We start from the raw sequence: 13,763 nt of genomic DNA on the forward strand, positions 1-13,763 counted from the left end.
AATAATAATAATAATAATAATAATAATTTATTATTTATACCCCGCCCATCTGGCTGGGCTTCCCCAGCCACTCTGTGTGGCTTTCAGAAAAATATTAAAATACTGTAATACATCAAACATTAAAAGCTTCCCTAAACAGGGCTGCCTTCAGATGTCTTCTAGAAGTCTGGTAGTTGTTGTTCTCTTTGACATCTGATGGGAGGGTGTTCCCCAGGGAGGGCACCACTATTGGCTGGCATTGAAGCCAACCAATGCTTCTACATAGCTCCATTCTTATTTCAGACATTGTGATATATCAGTATATCACAATGTTTAACTGGCGATATAACATGATGTTGAAAACCAGGTATCACCCAGCCCCAGCACATGCTGTAGTCAGATGCACTAGATGGCATTGTAAGTGGGAATGCAGAGGATGAGATCAGGAGGATGAGTTTTCAGGAACAACCCAGAGGTAGCAACAGAAAAGGAAGTCATCAGTCAGTTTCAAAACTTGGCACGCTCCTAACTTGTGAAAAGGGCTGGGTGAACCTGTCAATTTCAGTTTCTCTCTATTTCTCATTTTCCCCAGTCTTAAGTTCAGTCGGCCACATTCCAAATTAGATTCCTTTTCTATTTTAAGTCCTCATGAAAGTTCACCAGTAGTTTAATGCAAACTTTTCCTAACACACTCTTTTTGGTAGGCGATTTCTATTAACACGCATATCTTTTCTTGCAAAGCATATTTTCCCAATTGTAATAACTTTGATATCATTATTTTCGCTTACATATGCATTTTTATGCACGCTTTACCCTAACAGATGCATTTTTGTGCACATTACTTGACTGGAGAACTGCATTGCAAAATTCGGGAGATGTGCAAATTTCAAAAGATATGTTTCAGGTTACGTATTGTTTCGGAAAGTGTGAATTAGGTAGGTTTGCCTTTAAATGTGAGCCAACCTGAGTTCCTCCCACATGAATGAAATCCAGAAAGCCTGGATGTGCTGCGAGCTCCTTCTGCTACCCAAAGGGGCTTCTTCACTGGAAAATAAGGAGTGTATCCAATGCAGCACTGGGGAGCACATTCCTTTAGTTCAAGGATTTGTGCTTGAGCAACGGAACCTCCCCCTGCATGCCCCTAAAACCTGTTTTGGCAGCTTCTCCAGAACAGATTGGGAAGGGTGCAAGGCATGCAGAGGGGAAGTTCTGTTGTGCAAACAAAAATCCACACACTATTGTAATGAGTGCATCGAGTACCTTCCTGAAGTTTGGCAAGTCAACTGAAACAAACCTCCCACTCCATGCTGAGGGTTAAGAAGGCCTGATGCAGTTGGAGAATCACTGACAAAGGGAACTAGAGGGGAGGGGTGTGTACCCCTGGATGTATCCTGGGCTGCCAAACCCGGAAAAGAGGCTGTGACTAAGACCTGAGAGGTGTAGCAACATCTTCTGCCAACCCTTTTCTCCTACCCTTGCTATGTCACTCTGCATCCCAGAGGTGGCTGTACTGCGCACAGAGTCTGTAATTTGTAAATCATTCTGGTCTGAAGCACCCTCTAATACGCAAGATATTCTTGGAAACACTCCCTCACCCTGTAATCTGTGGTCAGGGGGACACATTAGAGGTCAGCCCAAGCCTGCAATGTTGTAAGACAAATTGGGCTTGTAAAACCAGAACCTTCCCACACATTCCTTCAGTTGTATCAATCACTAAATACTACTTAGGGTCACCCTTTATGTACCGTTCCAAAAGAGAAAATGCATCATCATCATTTTCAGAAAAAGAAAAAGAGGATCCAGATTTGTATATGTGAAATTTATGTGTAATAGATGCAAATTTAGAAATAATGACTATAATTTCAAAGGGAAACGCAATGTAACTCGCCAAAGGGGTGAAGACAGTCCAGCTGCGTCTGCTTGTGAAAATGCATATTTTAGGTAAAATGACACACAGGAGTGTGTCTGTTAGGAGAAATGAACTGCTGACCAATTTTTGTGAGGACCTAAAATAAATAAAATGAATTTGCAAGTTGATTTGAAAATGTGGTGAGCTAAACTTCAGAATGCAAAAATGAGAAATGAGAAATGAAAACTGACCAAGTCATCCACCTCTGCCCCCTGAACACACCCCACTCACAAAGCAAAGGGCCCCTTTTGCTGGTAAATAATCACACAGAGATTGTCATCTCTTGTGCAGCTGACTAGGAATCCTTTAACACTCTCCGGCTCGGAGACATCTGGCCACGTTGAGATTCATGCGATGTGACACTCGTTAGAAGGTCAGTGGAAAAAAACTGTCAGACAGGAAGTCAGCCTGTCAGTGTCACCACACCAGGCACTGTGTGAGAAGCAACAGGAGCACGCCGCAAGCCCTGGTCTCAAACCACCAGGCATTTGCCAATCAGAACTATGTGATGCCAAAGGACAAAACTCGCAATGAAAAAAAAACACACGCTCTTGAAACATTCTTCAGCTGGGCCTTTTATTACAGCGGGGGTCTCCTTCCTTGCCAAGAAAAAAAATGTACGGCTTATCAGACAGGCAAAGCAGGCATCGCCACCGCACAGAAACAGTGGGCAATGCTCAGTCTTGCTGGAGTATCATGTTTTCATTTCATGCATCCGTATCTCTCATCTGTGTGGCTGAGTCTACAGTTCCTGCAGGACATGAGAAAAGCCCTGCTGCATCAGACCAAAGGCCCATCTGGGCCAAGGTCCTGTTTCCCACAGTGGCCATCAGAATCCCTCTGGGGAAACCCACAGCCAGAACATGAGCACAACAGAACTCTCCCATTGTTGCGCTCCAGCAAATGACAGTCAGTGACACATTGGCTCTAAACCTGAAGGTCCCATCTATCTGTTGTCCCATCTATCTAAACCTCTCATGGTCTTCCACCACCAATTTGTCCTAGCCTCTCTTAAAGCCATCTTGGCTGGTTTCCATCACCACAGCTTGGGGCAATGAGTCCCACAGATTAAGGTGTTGTATGAAGAATACGCTGTCTTGCCTGTCCTGAATCTTTTGCTAGTTGGCTGCACCGGGTGGCCCAGACTCTTTGAATGAGGGACCACTATCTCCACACTGTGCATGGTTTTATAAACCACAACCACGCCCCCCCTTCCTTTAATCAGCCAAGCAACAAATTGTTAAGCAAATTCATTGTGGAGAAAGCTATCAGTGGCTACCAGCCACAATGGCCACGCTCTTCCTCCATAGTCAAGAGGCAGAATGCTGCTGAATGCAAGTTGCTGGGAATCACAGATGGGAAGGGAACTGCTCCTGCACTCAGACCTTGCCTTCAGACTTTCTGCAGGCATCTGGTCCACCACTGTGAGAACAGGATCCCTTGGACCAATCTGGTAGGCTCTTCTTTACGTCCTTGCATAGAGGGCAAGACTAGATTTCATAGGGTAGATCTTGGTTGCACATTAGGACAAACTTTTAAAAGGAACTTTTTGACAATGGATGGAACAATGGATGGGGGTGAATTTGCTTTTGCTGGATGGCTTCAGAGAGGAAAGCAGGCAGCTGTCTGCTGAGGTTGTTCCATCTCTGGGTTTGCCATCTCAAGCAGAAGCTTGTTCCAGGTGACCTACAAAGCCCCTTCCCCCATTGCAAGGCTGCCTCCTCTGTCCCTAGAGGGCGCTCAGATGGGGGTCACATGGCAGCCTAGCCAAATGCAGAAAGTGGTCCCTGAAGCATCCAGAAAGTCCTATGCAGGCAGAGAGTCGTCTCTAGACTAAAACAGCAGTTGTAAAAAAATGTCTAGGTTGACATAATGTATGTGACACACAGTGAGCGTGTGTGTTTCATGCCTTCCTATTAAGAACATTTGAAAGACAGCTAATTTCCGGAGGATGGGTCAATTACAGTTCCTTATGTGGAACGACACCTTCTCAGCCCCCGAATGAACGACTCCAAATGGTAACTTCCCTTGCCAGTGTTTTCTTCCCCATACAGCTGCTATTGCAATTGCTGAATCTTTGTTCGATTGCAACATTTGATTCTCCCAGCCCTTCAGCTCTCCCCCTCTTTGGGCTCATTTCCAAACCAGATGCGCAGCCCTCCTCAGCCACTGCCACAGAAGAGGGATAGAGAAAAAAGCTGATCTCAGATCCTGCTCTCCAAGCCAGTACCTACAGCAAGCAGACAGGTAATGATGCTAGTCTAGAAGTGATGGGCAAAAGGCTGCTTTTGCAACAAAACAGACCCAACAGCTTTGCTTAAGGAGTGGGCAGGAAAAGTGGTAGAGTGACATTTACAACTCCTTTTGCAACCTGGTCCTAAAAAGAATTTCCTACTGAGTTAACTGGGAAAGTTCTTTCAGGTGTACAAAGTAATATAAATCACAATAATTATACGTGTTTGTAATGTTCAAAGCACTTGGCTCTTTTGTGTATGCCAGCGCTGTAAAGGAGGACAGCATTATTACCCCCATTCTGCAGGTAAGGTATCAAGGCTAAGAAGAACAACTTGAATAAAGGCCACTTTTAATAATGTCATTAGTCCTTCCTTTGAGGAAAAGGGTGAACAGGATTAAAATTGTGACCCCACCACAGTTCTGATCTGAATCAGAGGGGCCTACGCCTTATGTGACTTTATTTTGGAGTAAGTTGCACTGCAAAGAGTGCACAGGATTGCAATGGCAGCAGTTCAAGTTGCTATTTCAAGTTCACACATTTTTACACATGATTGTTCCTAATTGTAGAACAGAGGAGAGAGTGTGCGCGCATGTGGGGAAGATACTTTAAAACAGAAAACCAAGAGAGCTCGCAGAGGGGGACAGATTTGTTTTTCTTTTCTTTTGTTTTTAAAGAAACAAGGAGCGCAGTCTCTCAAATATTTATTGCAAGCTACTTAGGAGACCAAATATGACTCACTTGTCTTTGTATAATAAATGGCACAGAGAGCCATTCTAGACCCCCAAGCCCAATTCCTCTTTAATGCTAAGTTTAATTTCGGCCGTCTTGCTTGCAGAAGGCTCCGGAGGCTTTTGCAAAACAACAGGACTTTGTGTTTGTGTCTATTCCTCCCAAGATCACCCCAATCTCCTAGGAGAACACCTGACAAAAGGCATGTTTGGCCTCCCACCCAGCTGCCCGCTTTCTCCTTTCACGCCAGACATTCTCAACATTTTCTTACTGAGGAAGAAAAGGCGCCCTGTTGCCTTCAAGGCTTCTGTCGGTTTGTGGATTTTGCAGAACAAGCAACTGCCGATGTTTGGCACACCAATACCTTGATGATGACGATGATTCATGAAACTTGAATCCCTCCCTTCCTCTCAAAAGTAGTACAGGGCTGCAGGCACCTCAGGGATAAAACAATACAATTAAAAATAAAAACGTACTTAAACCAATTAGGGGTGTAGTCAATCCTACTCCTACTTAAGAGTAGACCTGTTGACATTAATGGAGATGATTAACCTAGGTCCATTAATTTAAATAGGTGTGTAGAATAGAACTTAGCTGGGTACAACCCTTAAAAACAATCACAAACTCCTAAAGTTAATAATTTTCAAGGTCACTGGGGCAGTATTTTGCAGCCATCAAATGCTTGGGTGGAATCATAGAATTGCAGAGTTGGAAGGGAACCCCAAGGATCTAGTCCAAGGTTACTTCATCACTGCACTCTCATAGATTCCCAGATATTCTACATTTACTCATCTGCTGAAACAGAGGCAAAAAGGCAAATTGAAGGAACTCAAAAGGCACAATCCAGGTCCAGTAGTAGAGCTAAAAGCCCCTCTCAACAACCTTTTTCTCTGCCAGCACTAGGAAAACACAAGCCCATTCTCTTGTCCATGATATTTCCGGATGGTACATAAGGTTCTTTTTAAAAGAAAAAAATAATAATGCACATTACTTTTAAAAAAATGAAATAGTCATATGGTCCTAGTCCTCACTGTGGCAGGAGGAAGTGGAATATGGTCAACATGTGCTGAAGACCTAGGAGGAAAATGAAAGAAACCCCTCTGCTCTCTGGCAGCGGTGTGACTTGCCCACAGAAGGGCCACTTGGATTTTGCTGCCTAAGGCAGCTACCTCAGTCTGCCTCATGGATAGGCCGGTCACATAGTCCAGTAACATCCAAAGGGTCACAGGTTTCTGATCCCTGCCATAGGGCACTGACCAGTCATCAGATTAGGTCCTCATCTTGCATGAGGTCTGCAGAGATGATTTTGGACACTGCTGCTGGACTTCAGAGGTGCCACCTCTGGGCAATTCCAAGACGGCAGCCAAGTGGTTCTCAGAGGACTAGCCTGTGAGACTTTCTTACCACCACCACAAACAAACAAACTATCCTTGCTTCCTTTTAAAAAAACCACACACAGAGAAAATCATAAAATGAGTGAAATTTCATAGCTGAGCCCAGACTCTTGCTGGCATAGAAGTGGGAGATCAATACATAATCTTTTTTCAGAATTACACAGAGGCGGTGAGAGAGTCAAAGCTTAGAGGTGAATGAGGAATTAAAGACAGCTCTAGAGAAGTTCAGAACTTAAAACAGTGGAGGTGGAAGGAAGTTAAAAGCCACTGGATCCAAGCCCAGCTCTGACACAGGACTACCGTAAGACTGAGCAACCGGTTATCATTTAAGGGGAGGCGGGAGATCAGGGCCAAGGAATAGAGTGAAGAACACATCACAGCACACTTGATCCAGGTAGAATAGTGTCCAGGCAAAAAGCCCAAACAGGATGCTTTTTTTAAACAGCCTTTCTGGTCTAGGTCACTGCTGTCCAGTTATTATGTGGAGCAGCAAAAGGAGATCAAATCACCTTTGGATAATGCACTGCCTGCCCATGAGCTACCAGGCCCAATTCAGACATTAGCAGAGGGGTTGGCAACACGGCACCCATGGGTGTAATGTTGCCCTTGAGTATTTCCCTAGCGACTGTGAACCCCACCCACTGCCACTTACTCACTGCCTTTTTGGCCATGAATTAGTGACCTTTCTCATCCCTTGAGAAGAACATATCGCTAAAGGAGGAAGTTATTAGTTAGTTAGTTAGTTAGTTAGTTAATTAATAGTATTTATAACCCGCCCTTCACCTGAGGGTCCCTGGGCAGGATGACACTCTTTCCCACTTCCTCTGTCAGCTCAGTGTGCTTTTCAAGGCTCAAATTAAATTGCACTGGCTCCGATTCCCACCCCAACCCCAATCACTTGAGAAAACTGGTATGTATGTGTGCACACTTCTGTGTCTTATGGTGGATGGGGACTGATCTGTGGGAGGAGGAAGCCAGAGGGATGTGGAAAGAACAACCCTTGCTCAAAAATCCAAATGTGCCCATAGGCCTACAAAAGGCTGGTGGCCTCCTGAGTTAATGCTACTGTACAAAACCCTAAATGGCTTGGGAGTCAAGGGCTAAAAGGAGCACCTCCACCTGTATTTTGCGACCTGTCATTTGGAAGGTCCTGATGGTAGTTCCATCTGTAGGACTAGTATGAAGAACAGGGACTTCTTGGTGGCAGCACCTTGGTTATGGCATACCCTCCTGAGGGAAACCAGGCAGTCCACCTTTTCACCTACAACCAGTAAGCACACAATGAGTGCAAAATTTATTTATCCAGGCGCTTGGTCAAGAGTTTTAGGACTTCTTACACTTCTGGATTTGACCTTTTGTCTGTAGTATGTTGCAATGCAGCTGTATATAAAAAGATGATTCATGCAAATCATTCTAAGCTCCCTTTGGGAGTAAGGGCGAGTTATAAAATATAAATAAATAACAATAAAATTACATAGGAGGCCCCAGTGGCCAGTCTAGGTGGGCAAAGCCAATCCAGTGCTTGCGATTACATCACTGCTCTGTCCTGCAGTACTCTGACTCACCAGATGGATGGATCTGTACACAAAAGCAAGGGTTCCTGGAAACTCTACATTTCACCCTACAAGTCCCACCACGTATCAGCTTACCTAGTCCAGATCATAGTGTGAAAAAAACAGAGAACATGACATAGGAGCTCAAAACAACCCAAGCAAGGCAGCCAAACAACAAGCAGCAGGATAGGAAAAAGCATCCTGGGATCACTGAATAGCCTGGAACATTCAAGACCAAGCCAAACCCCTTTAACAGAGGCCCGATTCACACATTTATGCACATTGCGTGATTTCACCACTTTCCACAACCAACAAGTGAGCACCGAGAATGTAAGAGAAGCCCTGCAGTTGGATCAGCCCCAAAGCCCATCTAGACCAATACCTGGCTTTCATAGTGGCCACCCAAATGCCCACAACTGCAGTTTTCCCACCTGAAAGGCCCAGAAACTAGCATTTACTGAAGACGGAACATACCGGTAAATCACTGTGGCGAAGCTATTGATACTGGCTCCATCGCAAAGCATTGCATTTGAGGATGATGGAAGACAATGTGAATATTCTACCTGGGGGTGTTGTGTCTTGTGCTAGTGAGAACATTTTGCTCATGCTGGCCGGTTGAAGATATGCCTCAAAGCACATGGGAAACATCGGCTGAGATCAGGAGTCAAAAAGGGTAGGCTGAACAAGATTTGCAGAAGTTATGGAAGCAACTTCGTGCCCTTCCCCTCTCCCTCTCACAGCTAGCAAAACCATAATCATGTAAGAAGCCTGCTTAAGTTATGCAAGTCACAAAAGCCAAGTGTCCCGTCCCCCCCACAATAGGCTTTGGGTTGCCATGGAGCTCAGCGTAGTACACACAGTCTTGGTTCCATCCAAGAGGCACAGAAGTGCGATGGGAGTCAACTTTTGATTACGGGTGGGAAAGGAAGAGCTGGAATTCACAACTGTAAGAGATGCTACAATTTTTTTAAAAAATAGTCCTCTATAAAGTCATAGGGCCATACCTCTTTCACAAGCGCACAACAGCAGCAGCACAACAGACTGAAGCGCAAGACACTTGCACACCTCTGTGACAATGTCTGGAGGGTGGGGGGAGGATTGGGAAACCTTGCTTGGGTACACAGAGGGGATCCTCTCTGAACCCAACAAGCTGAGAAAAAAGATTACATCCAATTGTTCTCTCCATATAGACCAGCTCTAGGAAAAGCATATTGCAGTTTACTTTAATTGTTCATATCTAGATAGCATCTGGGGACGCAGGTGGCGCTGTGGGTTAAAGCCTCAGCGCCTAGGGCTTGCCGATCGAAAGGTCGGTGGTTTGAATCCCTGCGGCGGGGTGCGCTCCCGCTGCTCGGTCCCAGCGCCTGCCAACCTAGCAGTTCGAAAGCACCTCCGGGTGCAAGTAGATAAATAGGGACCGCTTACCAGCGGGAAGGTAAACGGCGTTTCCGTGTGCGGCTCTGGCTCGCCAGAGCAGCGATGTCACGCTGGCCACGTGACCCAGAAGTGTCTCCGGACAGCGCTGGCCCCTGGCCTCTTGAGTGAGATAGGCGCACAACCCCAGAGTCTGTCAAGACTGGCCCGTACGGGCAGGGGTACCTTTACCTTTTTTAGATAGCATCTGGGTAGGGAAATGAGCCTCCCTTAACCTGGGGGTGTTTGGAAGCCTGCTAAATCTCCTTGGCTGTCCCCTCCTGCAAAACAGCAACTCACATTTGGCTTCTAATTATAAATGCCTTTGCTTCATTAGCTTTCTGCAGTCTCATCAGCACATTAATTAACTTCTTCCCCAATGTGACCTCATTGGAACACCTCCTATTGTGAAAAGCAGTATTTTAAGGTGAGAGATGGGACACTTGCTCCAAACACCTTATTTGTAGTTGTGACAACCCAATTGGCTTCCATTTCAGATCTTCAAACACCAAGGCATAGAAGCAGATATAGCTGTGCACTCTTAGTTGAAATTTGATTTGAATCCAGATATAGCCAGGGTGTTCAAATATGGATAAGTACCAGCCATGCAAATAGTAATCCCACATCTCTGCAGTGAGCAATGGCAGGCCACTGTATTCCCATCTGAGCCCATAGTCCTTCCTTTCTCAGCCAAAGCAGTGTGCAAGTGCTGCATTTCAGCAGTAGATCTCAGCATCTATATCTGGCTCTTCATCATTGACATACATAAAGATAAGGAAGTAGGGCAGTGGGTGGGGTGAGGTTGCTGAAACACATCTCACAACCATGGGGGTACAAAGGAAGGAGTGTTGCTGGGGTGAGGGGTGTTCATGGGGCACAGACTCTAAACTTTCCCCCCTGGTATCTCTGGGTAGGTAATGAATTCAGGAGGTATTGAATTTAGAGAGTGGGTGGGTGTGATTGGGACATTGCTTTATGGAAATCAATTACTATAAGATGACCTTATCTAGAGATGATTTGAGGGGGTAATGAATGAGGGCGTAATTAAAGAGAAATTGAACAGCTATATAATCTGTTGGGAAATTAATCGGGGGTAAAGTGAACTGAAGAGGAACTGGTTTGGACTGATTTGGGGGTGGGGGGCAATTTGCAAATGCATTGATTTGAGATTATTTGGATGGGAAATTAGCTGGCCTATGACATTCAAATTCTAAAGCACACCTATGCATATAAAATATAGTATATGGTAACATCACACATTTTCATTTTCATTTATGTAAGAGGTGCAGAATCTTTTAAATACCCAGCAATGCAACACCATTCCCCTTCCCACTGCCCCATCCAAAGGCTATTCAGTAGTGCTGCATAGCCAGGGGCCATGGAAGAAGAAATTTTGGCTGCAACAAAACTAGCCAAGTGCTGAGAGGTGCTTGATATTTTGTTATGCCTTCCATAGGGCTGAGTCTGGAAAAAAAAAATGATAGCACTTGAGGGGGAAAAAATCCAAGCTTGCACTGAGCCATGGTGTTCCATTGATGATTTAGAAATAGACCCACATTTAATATGCTGGTTAGAAAAAGTGAAGCCTGTGTGCATTAGTTCACGATAGATTGACTATAGAAGGAAAAGCTAAGCAGATCAAAACAGCCATGACCGACCTGGCCCAACACCTTCCTAGTTCAATTTCATCCTAAATCTAATAATCCCACATATTGGACATACTGTCCAACACATATATGGAGAGAGATAGAGAGAGATTGCTTAAGGAAAGCACATGCTCTAGGATTACAAAGCTTTATGTTTCTGAATAATCTAGTTTGAACGACTTCCGACACACATGACACTCATTGCTTCCCCAGTTATTAAAGTCGCTGGAACAACGGCACATGTGATAATGATTTCAAGGCCACTAAGTTGGTCATTTCTTTAAGAATGCTTTTTGCTGTGCTCCTGTGCTTTTGACAGCAGCCCTAGCATGCAAATAGCAAAGCAAAGCTTGATTGATACAGAGGTGAGTGTTGCAACAAGCTGTAACTGCTTGCATTTCTGTGTGTCCGTCTGCTGGTTAAAGGTGCTGGATTATTACATAGTTGTAGCCAACATCCATGTAGGAGGCTGCCACTAGTAGCCACAATGACTGTGTTTTACCTGCCAGAGAAAGCATGCTACTGAATACTAGTTGCTGGGAATCTCAGAGGGATGTTGTCCTCACATTTGGGCATCTGACTGCCCCCTGTGAGAAGATACTGGACTTGATAGACTATTGGCCAGTAGGCTCTCATTACATTCTTATGCCTCGTCAGAGCATTGGTCCACCTAGTTTAGGAAAAAATCACAGAATTCTAGAGGGAGAAGGGTTATCTAGTCCAACATTCTGCAGCACAGTGATGACAGCATGGTCTACTGGGGTGGCAGACATGGTGCCCTCCATCTGTGTGTTGTTGGACTCCAACTCCCAACAGCCCCAGGCCTCACAGCCAAAGGCAAGGATGATAGGATCTGTGCTGTGACTTGGGTACCAGGCAGCTTCCCTTGTGGACTGTGTCTGGATAGATATCTCTCCCCACCAATGATCATTTTCTGAATATGGGTGGGGGGCAACATCTGTTAGCCAGGCAGCATCCACCAGAGTCGTGGGCCTGCTGTCTCCAAGAACAGCCTGCAGCTCTCAGTGGGAGAGCATCTGCACTGAACACAGAAGGGCCCAGTGCCAATCCTCAGCATCGGAACTGAGAGACACCCTTGTGATGGCCTGAGACTGGTGGCAGTTGCCCAAGGTCCTCGGTCCTGAAAGTGGTGAATCAGTGGGTCCGACTGCGAGCATAAAGAAAGCTTCCTATATTCCTGTGGGGACTCTTTCCTCCATTCCTGAGAAGATGAAGAAGCCAGAGTCTGGAAGATGCCCTACCTGTCTGCTTCCCAGATGCCAAGCTCTGCCAGATACCCTGGAGAACAATGGCTTTACTACAAGGAGGCCTCGCAAGGAGGAGGCTGGATGCGGCCACCTTCCTGGAACTAGCAGCCTTCGCAAGCTGTTGTTTAGAAGCCAAGGGCTTCACCAGAAAAATAAGAGGAAGGCAGGGACTCAAACGTCCGCTGGGCGATTCCGTTCCTCCTTTAAACTGGGAGAGGAGGAAGGAGGCAGCACTCTCGCCACCGTCTGCATCGCCGCTGAAACTGCTGGCTAGCGCCTTCGGAAGAAACGTGCCGTCTACCTCCCCGCACCCGCCCCACCAATAAATGCACATGACACTGCAGTGCGTGTGTATGTGTGTATGTATGCGAGGGTGCGCGCGCCAGGCAGATCGGCCTCTCTGCCTACTCGCTGCAGAGCGGGATCGAGGAGCCCATGCACAAATGCAAACGCGCGCGCGAGAGAGCGCAGCACCCGCTTTAAACCCCCCTGGACGCGCGTCCCACAAGACAGCTCCGGCAAGATGTCAGCGGCGCTCCTGCACGCGCGGCAGCGCGGACACGCCGTCCCGGAGCGGCCTCGCTTCTCCCGCCATCGCATCGGCGCACACGCTGGGGCAACAAACCACACAGGCTGCCAAATCGCTGCCATTCATCCTCCTCCTCCTCTTTTCCTCTGCATTCCTCTCCGGGTGGAAATGCAGATCCGATTTTGGAAAGCAATCAATCCATTAATTAATTAATTAGCGTGGCTCCGCCTTCTCGGTTCTCTCGGAGGAAAAGGGATGACTCAACCACTCTTTCCCCCAGACGCACAAAACAACAGATCGGGATTTTTTTTTCTTAAAACAATAAATACTGGGGTGGTACCGTGTGGCGCCCCCTCCAACCCACCCGCCGCTGGTTTTTTAAATTATTATTATTCCGGCCTAACTCACGCTCTGGCTTTGGGGAAACCCATGGAGAGGAGGATATCCAGGGAAGAGCCGTGCTTGATGGTCCCCGTGCGCGGCTGCCTGTTCCTCCGGGGGGTGACTTTGCTGTACAGGTCTTCCTTCGCGGCCATGGTGCGCGGCGTGGCGGGCTGGTGCCGAGCGATCATCCGGCCATCGCGAACACACACAGGGCAGGCGGACTGGTGGATTCAGCGGCAAGAGCAGCGGCGGCGGCGGCGGCAGCTCCTCCTCAAAGAGGCTCCACGCGAGGAGTGGCGCGCCTGGCGCTGCGCGTAAAAGAAAAGGCTTCTCGGCTCCCGGGGCTGCGGTGGCGGCGGCGGCGGCGACTTCCTGGGTCGCCGGCGAGCTTTCTTCCCAAAGTCACTCGGCCGCCTCTCGCCGCTCCGGCTGCTTTTGCAAAGGTGCTGCGCGCCGCTGATGCCTCCCGCCCTGCCCGCCCCTTCCCTCGGCCGCACGTGCGCCCCAAACGAGAGCCATCCAATCCGCGCGCGGCCTCCGCCGCCTTCCGGAAGAGGCTGGCCCCCTCCCCTTTTGTTTTCCTTTCGCAATCAGGAATTTCTGAATGGATCAAAGAGGAGCACCAACATCATAATCCGGGCATGGGCAGGCGCGAGCGAGCGCGCGCTCTCCCCGCCGCTCTCTCTCGTCTTCTCCCTCCCCCGCACCTCTTGCCAACAAAGC

At 47.2% G+C, this 13,763-nt stretch overlaps 1 protein-coding gene across 2 annotated transcripts in view; it reads right to left on the reverse strand.

Annotated features, from left to right (window-relative positions):
* Positions 1-13,515, reverse strand: part of UBASH3B (ubiquitin associated and SH3 domain containing B) — a 90,049-nt gene extending 76,534 nt beyond the window's left edge. For both annotated transcript variants that reach the window (XR_013833339.1, XM_079954713.1), the window contains exon 1: positions 13,065-13,515. Coding sequence is in view for 1 of the 2 variants with exons in the window: in XM_079954713.1 (XP_079810839.1) it covers positions 13,065-13,228 (164 nt within the window). In the remaining variant the exon portion in view is untranslated. The remainder of the gene's footprint in view (positions 1-13,064) is intronic.
* Between the last annotated feature and the right edge of the window lie 248 nt (positions 13,516-13,763).

This window comes from Podarcis cretensis, assembly GCF_951804945.1.
Source record: "Podarcis cretensis genome assembly, chromosome: 15".
NCBI lineage: Eukaryota > Metazoa > Chordata > Lepidosauria > Squamata > Lacertidae > Podarcis > Podarcis cretensis.